The sequence below is a fragment of the Heteronotia binoei genome, chromosome 3 (assembly GCF_032191835.1).
Source record: "Heteronotia binoei isolate CCM8104 ecotype False Entrance Well chromosome 3, APGP_CSIRO_Hbin_v1, whole genome shotgun sequence".
NCBI lineage: Eukaryota > Metazoa > Chordata > Lepidosauria > Squamata > Gekkonidae > Heteronotia > Heteronotia binoei.
In genome coordinates, this window is record NC_083225.1 from 179,736,928 (window position 1) to 179,751,718 (window position 14,791).

Consider the following 14,791-nt stretch of genomic DNA (forward strand, 5'->3'; position numbering starts at 1 on the left):
TCCTAATAATTCTCAGCATGGCGTTGGCCTTTTTTATTGCAAACGCACACTGTCTTGAGCCACAAATTTACATTTAGAGCCCTGCAGGCTAGGTGTGATTTAGTGAGAAGAAGCAAGAGTCAGAGAGAAAGGTTCAAGCAGCCCATCTCTTTCCCCTCCAAAGCCAAACAACTTCTCTGCTCCAAATCACGCCCCCCCCCAAAAAAAATCTGCTCCCGAAGCAGTTTTTCCTGCAGTGAAAGGATTGGCAGGATTCAGTTCTCTGTGTTTCAAGGCATCGTGTTGTTAGGCGCTCTCCCATCTGTGTTGGTTGGAATTAAGCGCACTTCAGTGAATGGTACCAGTTCTTGATTTAAAGCCTTACATAATACTGATCCCTGCGCTCTTTCCAAGTGGGTGGCAAAGCGGAAGAGAACACAAAAGGCACAATGGCATGTGGTTTTTGACATGCAGCACTAAAGCTTTCAAGCATACCACCCTCCCCGACATTTACAGTAACAATGAAGAGCCCTGGCAATTCATATAATTTTTTTTTTTTAATAACCTGAACACTTAGTTGTCATGGTGACTTCAAATAGTTCTACAAATAGCGTTGAACGTTGGCAGTTATGGGTAGGACGCCGCAGATTTGTGCCCCTGAAGTTTCAGTTCCGGTTTAGGTGTGCCAGTTCGGTGTAGTGGTTAAGTGTGTGGACTCTTATCTGGGAGAACCGGGTTTGATTCCCCACTCCTCCACTTGCAGCTGCTGGAATAACCTTGGGTCAGCCTAGGGTTGCCAAGTCCAATTCAAGAAATATCTGGGGACTTTGGGGGTGGAGCCAGGAGACATTAGGGGTGGAGCCAAGATCAAGTCTGTGACAAGCATAATTGAACTCCAAAGGGAGTTCTGGATACCACTATTTAAAGGGACCGCACACCTTTTCAATGCCTTCCTTCCATAGGAAATAATGAAGGATAGGGGCACCTTTTTGGGGGCTCATAGAATTGGACCCCCTGGTCCAATCTTTTTGAAACTTGGGGGGTATTTTGGGGAGAGGCACTAGATGCTATACTGAAAATTTGGTGCCTCTACCCCCAAAACAGCCCCCCCAGATACCTGCAGATCAATTATCCATGATTTTCTATGGGAATAAATCTCCATAGGGAATAATAGAGTTCCCAGCAGACATTTCCCTCCCCTCCCCCTGCTTTCTGACGACCCTGAAACGGGGGGAGGGTCTCCAAACCGGGGATCCCCTGCCCCCACCTGGGGATTGGCAACCCTAGGTCAGCCATAGCTCTTGTAGGAGTTGTCCTTGAAAGGGCAGCTGCTGTGGGAGCCTCACCCACCTCACAGGGTGTCTGTTGTGGGGGAGGAAGATAAAGAAGATTATGAGCTGCTCTGAAATTTGGAGTAGAGGGCAGGATATAAATCCAATATCTGCTTCTATCTTCTTAGGCAGAGTTCCACTGGTGGGGGAAACCATAATATGGAAGAGTGCATGCCGGCTTCCTAAAGAGGACTTTCCAGAGCAGCATTTGCACAATTATTATTTAATTTATTCCTAGCTTTTCTCCCCAGTGGGGGAGCTGAAGCAGCTTCCATCATTCACTTCTCCTCCTCACAACAACCCTGTCGGGTAGGTGAGGTTGAGCAACTGTGACTGGCCCAAGGTCGTCCAGAGAGCTTCCATGACTGAGGAGAGATTTAAACCTGGATCTCTCGAATACTCAGCCAACACTCAGAATCTCTATACCCCGCTGGCTCTCCAGTATATTCTGCCTATTGTAAGGCCACTACAGCAGGGGCTTTAAAAATTCCCTGTAGATCATATCCAGGGCTTTTTCTGTAGAAAAAGCCCAGCAGGAACTCATTTGCATATTAGGCCACACCCCCTGAGGCCACCATTGTTCCACACAGGGGGGGTTGGTAGAAAAAGGCCAGCAGGAACTTGTTTGCATATTAGGCCACCCCCACTGACATCACCATTGTCTCACACAGGACTTAAAGGGTCTAATTATTATAATATTCATCTTATGTGTGGCAGCGTAAATACTATAGCCAGGAGATCTTAAGATTGTCTGGCAGCCTTTTAGTGTTACGCACCACTAGGTACACCATTTACCAGGCCTCATTTTGGGCAGGAGCCTTGTAAGCTCTTGAAGGATTGGCTACATCAGGGGTGTGTGGCCTAATATGCAAAGGAGCTCCTGGTAGAATTCCACCCCTGGATATATCACAACAAATTCATGGATGAAAATAAGAATGCACTGATAGCATCCTGAACCATGCTAGAGATTGGTACCCAAGCTTCTACTCCCCACTAAAACTTCCACTCTATTCCGCCTGCTGCCTTTGTTTGCTTTGCAATAGCCAGGATCAGTTTAAAAGCCAAGAACATGTTCGCTCTGGAAGTTAAAGATATGCTAGAATAATTGCCCTGCAATCTGTTGTTCTCTGCTGTTCAAAACGGGGCACGCCAGCATGGCAAACAACACACTGTCTGTCCTGCAGGGTGCTTGACGTCTCTCCGGTACGTGCAACTTTGCACTCGTGTACCTGAGATAAGATGTACCCACTCGCCCACTCAGAGATTTAACTTCTCGAGACCCTGGCGAGGGAGGTGAGCCCTAAAGAGTTATCTCTGAGTAAATAAAAGCCCGGCAACTCACATTAATCAAATTGGAATCCAGGGTTCTTACAGGACAACGTTTGCGACAAAATCCAGCAGAGAGCAGTGGCTATCCCAGGCCAAGAGCAATAGTTAGGGGTATGGTTGAGTTAAAAGCGGATGACTAGTCGGGTTGCCAATTCCCGCTTGAGAAGTTTCTGGAGAATTGGTGGTGAGGCATGGGTTTGAGTATGGGAGGGACCTCAGCAAGGTGGAATTATACATTAATCAAATTGGAATCCAGGGTTCTTATAGGACAACGTTTGGGACAAAATCCAACAGAGAGCAGCGGCTATCCCAGGCCAAGAGCAATAGTTAGGGGTATGTATAAATCGATGGTGCGGTCTCATTTGGAGTACTGTGTGCAGTTCTGGTCGCCGCACCTCAAAAAGGATATTATAGCATTGGAGAAAGTCCAGAAAAGGGCAACTAGAATGATTAAAGGGCTGGGACACTTTCCCTATGAAGAAAGGTTGAAACGCTTGGGGCTCTTTAGCTTGGAGAAACGTCGACTGCGGGGTGACATGATAGAGGTTTACAAGATAATGCATGGGATGGAGAAAGTAGAGAAAGAAGTACTTTTCTCCCTTTCTCACAATACAAGAACTCGTGGGCATTCGATGAAATTGCTGAGCAGACAGGTTAAAACGGATAAAAGGAAGTACTTCTTCACCCAAAGGGTGATTAACATGTGGAATTCACTGCCACAGGAGGTGGTGACGGCCACAAGCATAGCCACCTTCAAGAGGGGTTTAGATAAAAATATGGAGCACAGGTCCATCAGTGGCTATTAGCCACAGTGTGTGTGTGTGTGTATAATTTTTTGGGCTACTGTGTGGCACAGAGTGTTGGACTGGATGGGCCATTGGCCTGATCTAACATGGCTTCTCTTATGTTCTTAGAATGCCATAGAGTCCACCCTCCAAAGCAGCCATTTTCTTCAGGGGAACTGTTCTCTGTAACGCGGAGACCATTTTGGTGTAGTGGTTCAGTACGTGGACTCTTATCTGGGAGAACTGACTGAGGAACTCCTGGAGTCCAGTAGCACCTTAAAGACTAAAGAAACATATGGCAGGATAAGCCCTTTCGTGAGTCACTGCTCACTTCTTCAGATACCTGAATCTGAAGACGTGAGAAGTGACTCACAAAAACTTCCTCCCCTGCCACAAATTTTGTTAGTCTTTGAGATTCTACTGGACTCTTGCTCTTTTCAACTCCTCCAGACAAACACAGCTACCCATTTTACCTACACATTTTTACCTTATAAAATACTTAAATTAACCTTTGTTGGCCATCTCCATCCGTGTCTTTTCTGTCAAGTCAAAAATCTAAGAAGTGGTGGTCTCTCTTTACCTCACACAAGAGTGGAATTCTAGCAGGAGCTCCTTTGCGTATTAGGCCACACTCCCTGATGTAGTCAATCCTCCAAGAGCTTACAAAAAAGAGCCTCGTAAGGTCTTGGGGGATTGGCTACATGAGAGAGGTGTGGCCTAATATGCAAAGGAGCTCCTGCTAAAATTCGACCCCTGCTCACACATATAAGTATGTGGTCTCTCTTTACCTCACATATAAGTACAACCTTAGTTCAGAAGTTTTGTAAGAAAGAGACCCATAGGGAGCACATAGCTACACACTATCAATCTCTTTTTTGAACCTACCCCCCCCCCCCTTTTATTTGATTGTGGATAGTTGGGCTATAAAGAATCTATAGGAGAGGACAGAGTGGGGGGGCTAGATATTCTTCAGTCCTGAAGACAATTACCTCAGAGCTTTCTCCTCCCTCTCTCTCACTCATAGCTGCCGCACCTAACCACTGTCCATGGAAGATAAGTTACCAAATGTGTGTTGTGTTATGCCTGCATTTGCACATGCATCATGCAGGAAACAATATGTGTATAAAGTGTAAGGCACCATATAGTGCACCGCCCGCCATTTCATGCAATGCATCAGTTTAGATATATTTTAGAAAATTGTTTCAGTATACAGCTCTAGCAGTGCAGATATAGCCACAGCGTGGAATGTTCACCAATGGTTGGAGGGGTTTGCTGGACATGATCTACTCTATATGAATACAATATAATCAGAAACACAAAGGTACGCAGCTGTTCTCTGAGGGATTTCAAGAGTTCTGCTTATTATTTTGGACATGTAACTCCAGGTTTTAGTTTCTGCTGGGATTTATGGCTTTGACCTGGATGGCTCAGGTTTAGGGTTGCCAGGTCCACACGAGTGCTCCCTCCTTGACATACCCAGGGGTGGAATTCTAGCAGGAGCTCCTTTGCATATTAGGCCACACATCCCTGATGTAGCCAGTCCTCCAAGAACTTACAAGAACTTCCACCCCTGAACATACCTATGTCACCTGGAAGTGATGTAAGCCCGTTGGTGAAGTTAGGGTGACACTCTGGTTTTTGGGCAAAACTATGGTAGAATTAACTGCAAACCATCAAGTTTTGCCCCAAAATGAGAACGTCACTGCCAACAACACCAGCATGCCCATGCCACTTCCGGGTGAAGTAGGCATGTCGCTCCCTATGTCCACAAGGCGACATAGTTAGGCATGGTGATCTTCTTCCTTCTCCTTTCCTGGAACATTCTGATAAGTGTCCCAACTGGCTTGTCATTCAGACCTGGCATTCCTACCCAGACTAGCCTGATCTCATCAGATCTCAGAAGCTAAGCAGGATCAACCTGGGTTGTTACTTGAATGGGAGACCACCAAGAAAGCCCACGGTTGCTACAAAGAAGCAAGCAATGGCAAACCACCTCCGTTCATCTTTTGCCTTGAAAACCTTATGGAATTGCCATAAATTAGCTGTGACTGGACAGCAAAAAAAACAAAACAAAACACTTCACTGGTGCTGTGTTCTGGCTTTTTTTTTTTTTTTTTAGCTCTCCCAAGTCCTGTGTGTGTGTGTGTGTGTAATTGGTAGAAATTGGTGCAACTTTATGTATAGACAGCTAGAATCAAGTCCAGGAGTATCTTAGAGACAAGATTTTTGGGGTATAAACTTCATCGGATATCTGAAGCTACTTTATATATAAGTATCAGCACTTAACTTTTTATAAAGGATATGAAAGGATATAGACAAGCTGGAACGGGTCCAGAGGAGGGTGACAAAGATGGCGAGGGGTCTGGAGACCAAGCTCTATGAAGAAAGTTTGAAGTAGCTGGGCATGTTTAGCCTGGAGAGGAGGTGGCTGAGAGGTGATATGTAGGGGTGTGCATTCGGTTCGGCTGAACCGAATCAACCATCGAATCACCCCTGATTCGGCTGTATACGGAATCGCATACAGCCCAATCCAATTGGGGCCCGTTATGCGGGAGCCGAGTATGGCTCCCCATATACTTCTGTATAGATATTCGGAAGTATATGGAATTCAATGCAAAAGGCGGGAAAGGGGCTTCTGCAGCCTCAGGGGAGCTGCTTGCCTCCTTTCCCGCCTTTGGTAGCCTTTTCCCGCCTCTCCCATAGCCTCCCTGGGATCAGGAAGGGGGGGAGGGGGAAGAGGAGCCCCAGCAGCCAATCCAAAGCATGCATTTGCAAAATGCATTGCAAATGCATGCTTTGCAGGGCTGTTGTGTAGCTCATCCCCCAGCCATCAGCAACATTGTTGTTCTTTTGATCTTTTGCTTACTTGGGTATCCAAGTAAGCACTGTTGTCTGGCCAATCACAGAGCAGTGCTATTTTTTTTTTTTTAACTGCTCTCTGTAGGGCCAGAGAACCTTTTTAAGGAGTCTGCCTGGCTGGACTCCTCCATTGCTGCTGTGTTGGTGTGTGTTGGTGTGAGAGAGAGATTGTTCTGTGCTGGCCCTTGGCCTCAGCTGCTGCTGCTCTCTCTCAGCCTTACCAGACTTGCCTGGAGTAGAGAAGACGTCTAAGGTAAGACAGTCTTGGGGTTCTTGTTTTTATTTTAGTTGGTAAAAGGACTTTTTAAGACTCAGAGTCCCTTTACTAATCCAGATTTGGGTGGTGGGTAGCTTATTTTGGGTTAGGGTTAGGGGCTTCTGCTGGGGGCGCGGGTCTGGGGTGGGGTTTTTTGCCAATTTGCCCATATCTTATTTTAGTGAGAGAACTTTTAAAAGTGCAGTGTCCTTTTACTTTTTCTGATTTTGGTGGCTTAGATTTCTTGGGGTTAGGGTGAAGGGGTTTTTTTTGGGGGGGAGGGGTTGGTAAAGTTCCTGCATTGTTAACTTTTACGTTTTTTACTGTTTTAGAAGGATTCTGTGTTTGATTTGTTGCTGCTGTGTTGTGCTGCTGTTGTTCCTTTTCTCTTCTGGTTCTGGTTCTTGAAGGGGGGGCTGTTTGGCCTAATTTTCATTGTTTAATAGGCCACTTTTTTAACAGTTGAGTTTCTTGGCCTTCTCCTGTTGTCTCTTTTTCTGGTTCTGTTTTTTTTTTTGGGGGGGGGGGAGCTGGCACCTGGGTGAGAGACCCAGAGCCAGCAGGCTTGTTGTGCTTGGCCAGCTCTCCCCGTGTTGTTTGGGGCAGGGCTGGAGAGCTGGCATCTGTAGATTGTGTGTTCTGTGGCAGGGAAGCTGGCACCTGGGTGAGAGACCCAGAACCAGCAGGCTTGTTGTGCTTGGCCAGCTCTCCCCGTGTTGTTTAGGGCAGGGCTGGAGAGCTGGCATCTGGGTTTGCTGCAGCCAGGTCTGCAGAGCAGACCTTGAGCAGATTGTGTTTTGTGTGGCAGGGTTCATAGAGTAGATAGATGTATATAGTGCATTTGGGTCCTATAGAGATTCTCTGGTGTGAAGTTAGGTTTGGCTTTGGGTGCCCCAGGAATTGGACCCCCTGACCCAATCTTTTTGGGTCTTGGGGGGTTTGTAGGGGAGAGTCCCCTGCGTCCCCTGCAAATTTGGGGGCTCTCCCTCAAACCCCCTCCCCTCCAGGCAGCTTCAAATATACCCTATTTGCCATTGATTTCAATGGCCCATAGGGTATAATGAGGCCGTATATTCAGAAATAGCCACGCATCTACCGTATATGCGGCTATTCCGACTATGGAATTCAGAAATATACGGGATTCCGTATTCCCCCCCCCCCATATATTTCCGATTCCGTGTACTACCAAAAATTTTTTTTGCACATCCCTAGTGATATGATCACCATCTTCAATTCCTTGAAGTGCTGTCATATAGAGGATGGTGCAGAATTGTGTTCTGCGACCCCAGAAGCAACAAGTTAAAATTATATCAGAAGAGTTTCCGGCTCAACATTAGGAAGAACTTCCTGACAGTCAGAGCGGTTCCTCAGTGGAACAGGCTTCCTCAGGAGGTGGTGGGCTCTCTTTCCTTGGAGATTGTTAAACAGAGGCTGGATGGCCATCCAACAGCAATGCTGATCCTGTGAATTTAGGGGGAGGTGTTTGTGAATTTCCTGCATTGTGGGAGTTGGACTAGATGACCCTGGAGGTCCTTTCCAACCCTATGATTCTACTGGGTATCCTCTTCACAGCTTTTCACAAAAGAAGACTACTCTTCCCTCTCCCCCAACCTCCTTCCTCAGCCTACGATTGTTCACATTAATCTTACTATTGATTCCGGATTGGGAGTGCTGCCCTCGGCCCCGTAATCCTGGAGAAATACATCATCTCCACATGCTGTTCGGAAGCCATGAAAGTCCCCAAGTTAAATCTTTCGAAAAAAGCATTTAAACGGCTTTTGTTTTCCAATGAATCAGATGCCAATAGACAGTCTATTTTTTGGCCACCCATCACTGTGATAGTGATCCTCTTTAGCTTCATAAACGGAACGGTGTAACTCTGTGCACTGAGACCAGAAGTGACTGCCTGGGCCTTTTGGCAGACTATCAGGATAAATATTTTGAATACAGTCAGCTTTTTTCAAAGGTAACACAACCCATCGCCTATCCAATAAGCTGGAAATGATTCCAGCCCTGAGGCTGATAGGAGGACTTCTAGAGGGAGGGGAAGGAGAGCCCACCACGGCCAATTTTGGTTAGCAGACCCCGGAGTACTGGTACGTGCCCTCGTCCTGAATAAAACCTGAGCCTCAAGAACAAATTTTCGAAATAACACCCGGCGCTTCTAGAGATGAACATAACTGTTCTCTCTCTGACTCTTTTTCCTCTCTTTCCCATTTTCCATATTGATTTCACACTAAGGAAATTGGTTTATCCTCCCCCGCCCCCCTCCACCATGAATCTGAAACAAGCTTGGATGAAGTATGTTTTTCACACCCGACGTGGAAGGAGAATACAGACAAAAGTGGTCTGTTACCAGCCCTAGCAAACTCCTCTTGGGGGGGAGTTTTAAATGCAATTTGATATGAACCCCACCTGCCAGACCAGGGTTGCCTGCTGAATTTTGGCAACCAGCGGGAGTCTTTGGGGGAAGTAGGGAGCGATACTGTGTTGTTGTGAGATCACTTCTGCTTTAGTTGCGGAAATGATGTCTCAATTCAAGAATTAGCTTCTGTGTTTTTTACCATACAGCCTTGAGGATGCCTAGAGCTGTGATGTCATTTCCAGGTAAGAACATAAGAGAAGTCATGTTGGATCAGGCCAGTGGCCCATCCAGTCCAACACTCTGTGTCACACAGTGGCCAATATATGTGTGTGTGTACATATATGTGTGTGTGTATACATACACACACACACATATATAGCCACTGATGGACCTCTGTTCCATATTTTTATCCAATCCCCTCTTAAAGCTGGCTATGCTTGTAGCCGCCACCACCTCCTGTATAAGTACAAACCAGAAGTGACATCACAGTGTTGCATGTCATCTTGTGATGTCACTTCCTGACCTTCCTCTACTCCTTGGTCTTGCTGGAGTGACGAGGAGGAGGAGATTGGATTTATATCCTTCCCTTCACGTGGAGTCTCAGAAGGGTTTACAGTCTTCTTTTCCTTCCCCTCCCAGACACCCTGTGAGGTAGGTGGGGCTGAGAGAGCTCTTATCTCTGTCATCTGGAGAACAACTGCAATCTCGGATCTCCAGTCCCACCCGGAGGTTGTCAGCACTAATAATAGCAGCTGGGGTGAGGGATTTAGATTGCGGAATTGCAAGGAAGGGGAGATGCTCTCCCACAATCCTACTGTCCCAGTTTAAATAGCAGCCAAGTTGGGAGATCATGGATTTCCCTCATGACATTTGTTAAGAAGGAAGGAGGGGGAGTCCCCATAATCTTCTGTTATGGCTGCTATTAATAGATGGACTGTGGATTTTCTCCTTTGTTCCTTTTTTGGGCCAACAGTGGCAAAAGTCATCCTTCAGCACTTTTTAATCCTCCTATTTGGACCAGAGAGAGCTCTAACAAGCTCTCGTTCTGTGGTTGCTAAATACTCATATTCCTGTGTACTTAGAAGAATTTCTGTCAGCTTTGGCAACATTGAAGGGAACTGGAAGAAGACAAAGGGGACTTCTTTCCCCCTAAATGGCTACCTCAGTAATAATGAAATTCAGCTGAAGAATCCAAATTAGCCGCAGTATATATATATATATATGGGTGCCCACAATGGAATACCTGAGAAGGGCTAATGTATCATTGGGACCCTTGCTTATGAAAGTGCACACTTAATCTTGGATGGCTTCCGTGTGGTTATTGTGTTGAAATAACATGTTTTTATACTACAGTGATACCCAGAAGGCCTGGCCAACACATCAGGATCAAGCTCATTAACATCATCTTCATCATGGTCGTCACTCCTCATCTCCATCATCATCTTCACCGTCATCATCCCCAGGTTCTCCCATGTTGAATGTATAAGGTAGTCCAACATCAATTTTTCAATCTGCCGGGTTTCGCTAATGACCGCAAGCTTTTTCAGCATCTCGGGACATGATCACCCTCTTGGGTGGTGAATCATACATTTCACGTTGCACGGTGGTTGAGGAAGGTGTGCAGGTATTTTGCAGCTCTGCATTAAAATGAAAATATTGTATTTCCATAGTGCATGTTATAAGGAGAGACAGGGCTGGTGAAACTCATCGGCGCATTGGGACATCATAAAGACCAAGATGTTTACTGGAGTATGAGCTTTCAAGACTCAAGGCTTCCTTTATCAGATGCTGGAGGAGAGCATTGACCCTTGAAAGTGTATACCCTGGAAATCCTGTTGGTCTCAAAGGTGCTTCTGGATTCTTATTGAAGAAGAAGAAGAAGAATTGCAGATTTATACCCCGCCCTTCTCCCTGAATCAGAGACTCAGAGCGGCTTACAATCTCCTATGGCTTCTCCCCCTACAACAGACACCCTGTGAGGTGGGTGGGGCTGAGAGGGCTCTCACAGCAGCTGCACTTTCAAGGACAGCTCTGCAAGAGGCATGGCTAACCCAAGGCCATTCCAGCAGGTGCAAGTGGAGGAGTGGGGAATCGAACCCGGTTCTCCCAGATAAGAGAGCTATGGCTGACCCAAGGCCATTCCAGCAGGTGCAAGTGGAGGAGTGGAGAATCAAACCCGGTTCTCCCAGATAAGAGAGTTATGGCTGACCCAAGGCCATTCCAGCAGGTGCAAGTGGAGGAGTGGGGAATCAAACCCGGTTCTCCCAGATAAGAGGGTTATGGATGACCCAAGGCCATTCCAGCAGGTGCAAGTGGAGGAGTGGGGAATCAAACCCGGTTCTCCCAGATAAGAGAGCTATGGCTGACCCAAGGCCATTCCAGCAGGTGCAAGTGGAGGAGTGGGGAATCAAACCCAGTTCTCCCAGATAAGAGTCCATGCACACCTAACCGTTACACCAAACTGGCTCTCTACCCCTCCCCAAACCTCATTTCCATTTCCCAGTATTCACCATTAAGAGCAAGATTTCTTACTATCGTGATAATTTTGCAGGCATATTCAGCAGATTTATTTATTTAAGCAGATCCAGCCGGAGGACCACTTCACCTGGGTGTCGCATATTTATTTACATGCTTCAAGAACACTCTACTTTTCTCCTCAGTAGGGACCCCAAATGGCTTACAAGTCTCTGTAGTTATTTATTATTTTATTTTTTTTTAATTGAGTTTCTAGTCCACCCTCCCCTGTGGAACACGACTCAGGGTGGTGTACATCAATAAAAACATACATTAAATTCACAGTTAAAACAATAAAAGTACAATAATTAATCTAATGAGATGATGCTAAAACTTCCAGTTGTGCCACTGCCTCATGGAGGGTGGAGGCAAGAGACAAGAGTACCAGCCAGATGGAAACTGTCGCTTTGTGTTATCCTCACACCATGTTATCCTCATGTTTTCCCATCCAGGGCTTTTTTTGTAGCAGGAACTCCTTTGCATATTAGGCCACACCTCCGTGATGTAGCCAATCCTCCTGAAACTTACAGTAAGCCCTGTACTAAGAGCTCTGTAAACTCTTTGAGGATTGGCTACATCAGGGGTGTGTGGCCAAATATGCAAAGGAGTTCCTGCTGCAAAAAAAGCCCTGTCAACCCCATGAGGTAAGTTAGGATGAGAGAGAATGACTGGCCCAAGTTCAACCAGTGAGCTTCTATGGCAGAGTGAGGGCCTGAACCCCCACATCTTTCCATCAGATGGTTGCCCACCTTCTGCCTGAAGGCTGTTCGCTGAAAGTATCTGAGACATGTTGCCTTCAAAGGGTCATAATGTGGATGCAGCATTAGCACAGCCCATTGTAGCAGGAACACCTTTGCATATTAGGCCACACACCCCTGATGTAGCCAATCCTCCTGGAGCTTACAGTAGGCCTTGTACTAAGAGCCCCGTAAGCTACATCGGGGATGTGTGGCCTAATATGCAAAAAGGTTCCTGCTACGATAAATGCCCTGAGCATAGGAAATGTCTGGTAGCCTTAGCTGAGCAAGGCATTTGGGTAGAATCAAATGTAACTCAAGGTCTTGCTTTTCTTTCCATGTTAAAAAGAATGATGCGGGATAACCGGGGTAAAGATTGTCCACCTTTCATTCACGCCTCTTTGCTGTGTTTCCAAGGACGCCTATCAATAACGCCCCTGAATGGTTCATAGCGGCGGCCTTCTCATGGAGAGTTTTCTCTCTTTATTTATCTCTGCAGCGACGGCTGGGCGGACAGGTATGATGTGACAGACGGCTACCAGCGGGAAGCTGTTGGTGGAATAACGATCAAGCTCCAATCTCCCGACGTGAAGTGGTTTGACGACTATTACCTGCAGCTTCAGCCGGAAACTAACCAGCGAAACCCCTGGTTTCAGGAATTTTGGCAGCACCGTTTCCAGTGCCGGCTGAAAGGGTCCGCCCAAGAAAACACAAAATTCAACAAGACCTGCAGCAGTAAGCGTTTTTATTCTCATGCGGTTATTTAAGATTTACAATCAACGACGTTCAAGCAGTTAATTGCTTCTGGGACTCTGAGAATTACAGGCAGGAAGATCAGGGAGGTGCAGGGATTGTCAATATTTCTGTTGCCTCCGGCGAGTCAGATCCAGAGGGTAGTTTCAAGCTTTAACGCTAGTAATGGGTTACACAAATTGGAGGCCTGCAAACAGGCTCCAGATGGGAGCTGGGGTAACAATTACTCTGCTCTGGTAAGACCTCACCTGGAGTATTGTGTTCAGTTTTGGGCACCACATTTTAAGAAGGATATAGACAAGCTGGAACGTGTCCAGAGGAGAGCGACAAAGATGGTGAGGGGTCTGGAGACTATGAAGAAAGGTTGAAGGAGCTGGGCATGTTTAGCCTGGAGAGGAGGTGGCTGAGAGGTGATATGATCACCATCTTCAAGGACTTGAAGGGCTGTCATACAGAGGATGGTGTGGAATTGTTTTCTGTGGCCCCAAAAGGTAGGACCAGAACCAATGGGTTGAAATTAATTCAAATTTTCTGGCTCAAAATTAGAAAGAACTTCCTGACTATTAGAGCGGTTCCTCAGTGGAACAGGCTTCCTCGGGAGGTTGGTGGGCTCTTCTTCCTTGGAGGTTTTTAAACAGAGGCTAGATGGCCATCTGACAGCAATGAAGATCCTGTGAATTTAGGGGGAGGTATTAGTGAATTTCCTGCATTGTGCAGGGGGTTGGACTAGATGACCCTGGAAGTCCCTTCCAACTCTATGATTCTAAATGACACTCCTCCAGGACTGCGTAAACTCTCAGTCTATTCTCAGCACCCGTTCCCTTTTAGTAAACTCTCGGCTGCTCTCCATGTTCTGTGTGTCCTGGAGCATACTCAGTCCTCATTAGGCAGCGGCTGTTTTCAAAGCACAATTTTCTATATAGATGGGGAGCTCCCAAATATGCTGTCATTTCCTTCTTTGCATGTAGGAGATCAGACTTGGCCACTTTTGTGATCATAACCTGTAACTCTCCTTGAGTAGGCTTCTGGCTTATTTTTTATTAAAAAAAATAATAATAATAGCAACAAAGGCCAGCTGCTTTACTATCAGGAATGATAGGGTTTCCAACCCCCAGGTGGTAGCAAGACAATAAAGCACAATCTTCTCTGATTACCAGCCTCAGACACTAAAGAAACAATAACAGTATTATCAAAAGCTTAGTGCATTCTATGTAACATAAAGTACAGACACAACTCAATAATTTAGGAAACAGAACATCCCAAAGTAGCCATCAGAAATCAAGTCCAATTTTTAAAGCAGTTCAATGCTGTTTCCTTGATGAAAGGTCTGATGTAGCCTTGGAGAAGAATGATGAGTGATGTCCAAGTAGGTTCAAATCTTAAGGCAGCCAGCAGTCCAATTATTGTGACAAGGATGCACTATTGCCTTGTTTCACAATTGCTTCTTCAAGCATGGAAGACCATGCATTACTTGCATCTGCAGCTTGCGTTGATGCAGGTTTCTTTGCCTATTATTGAAGCCTGTGCAGAATACCTGTGAGTCTTGGACCCAGATGGGGACAGAAAGGAGAAAGACTGGGGCCTTTTTTGGCATTCTTATGGTTCTATCCCTGGAAGTCACCCACATAGATTCCTTGTGATTTTCACTTGTGTTCAGTGTTTGTTTGTTTTTCCTCTGACCAACAATGTCATTTCTTTTAAGTAAATTCCAAAGTTTCAAATCAACAATACCAATATTTCTCATAAGGTGAGGCAGCAGTTCACAGAATAAATAAACTAGTTTGCAGCTTTGCAATCTCTGTGACTGAAAATGCCTTCACAAAATGGCTTGCCACATAACATGAATTTTATCTACCTCCAGGGCTTTTTTTTTTGTAGCAAGA

At 46.0% G+C, this 14,791-nt stretch overlaps 1 protein-coding gene across 2 annotated transcripts in view; it reads left to right on the plus strand.

Moving 5' to 3' along the window:
* Positions 1-14,791, plus strand: part of GRM5 (glutamate metabotropic receptor 5) — a 389,835-nt gene that overhangs the window by 279,337 nt on the left and 95,707 nt on the right. For both annotated transcript variants that reach the window (XM_060234964.1, XM_060234965.1), the window contains exon 3: positions 12,655-12,890. In XM_060234964.1, coding sequence (XP_060090947.1) covers positions 12,655-12,890 — 236 coding nt within the window. The remainder of the gene's footprint in view (positions 1-12,654; positions 12,891-14,791) is intronic.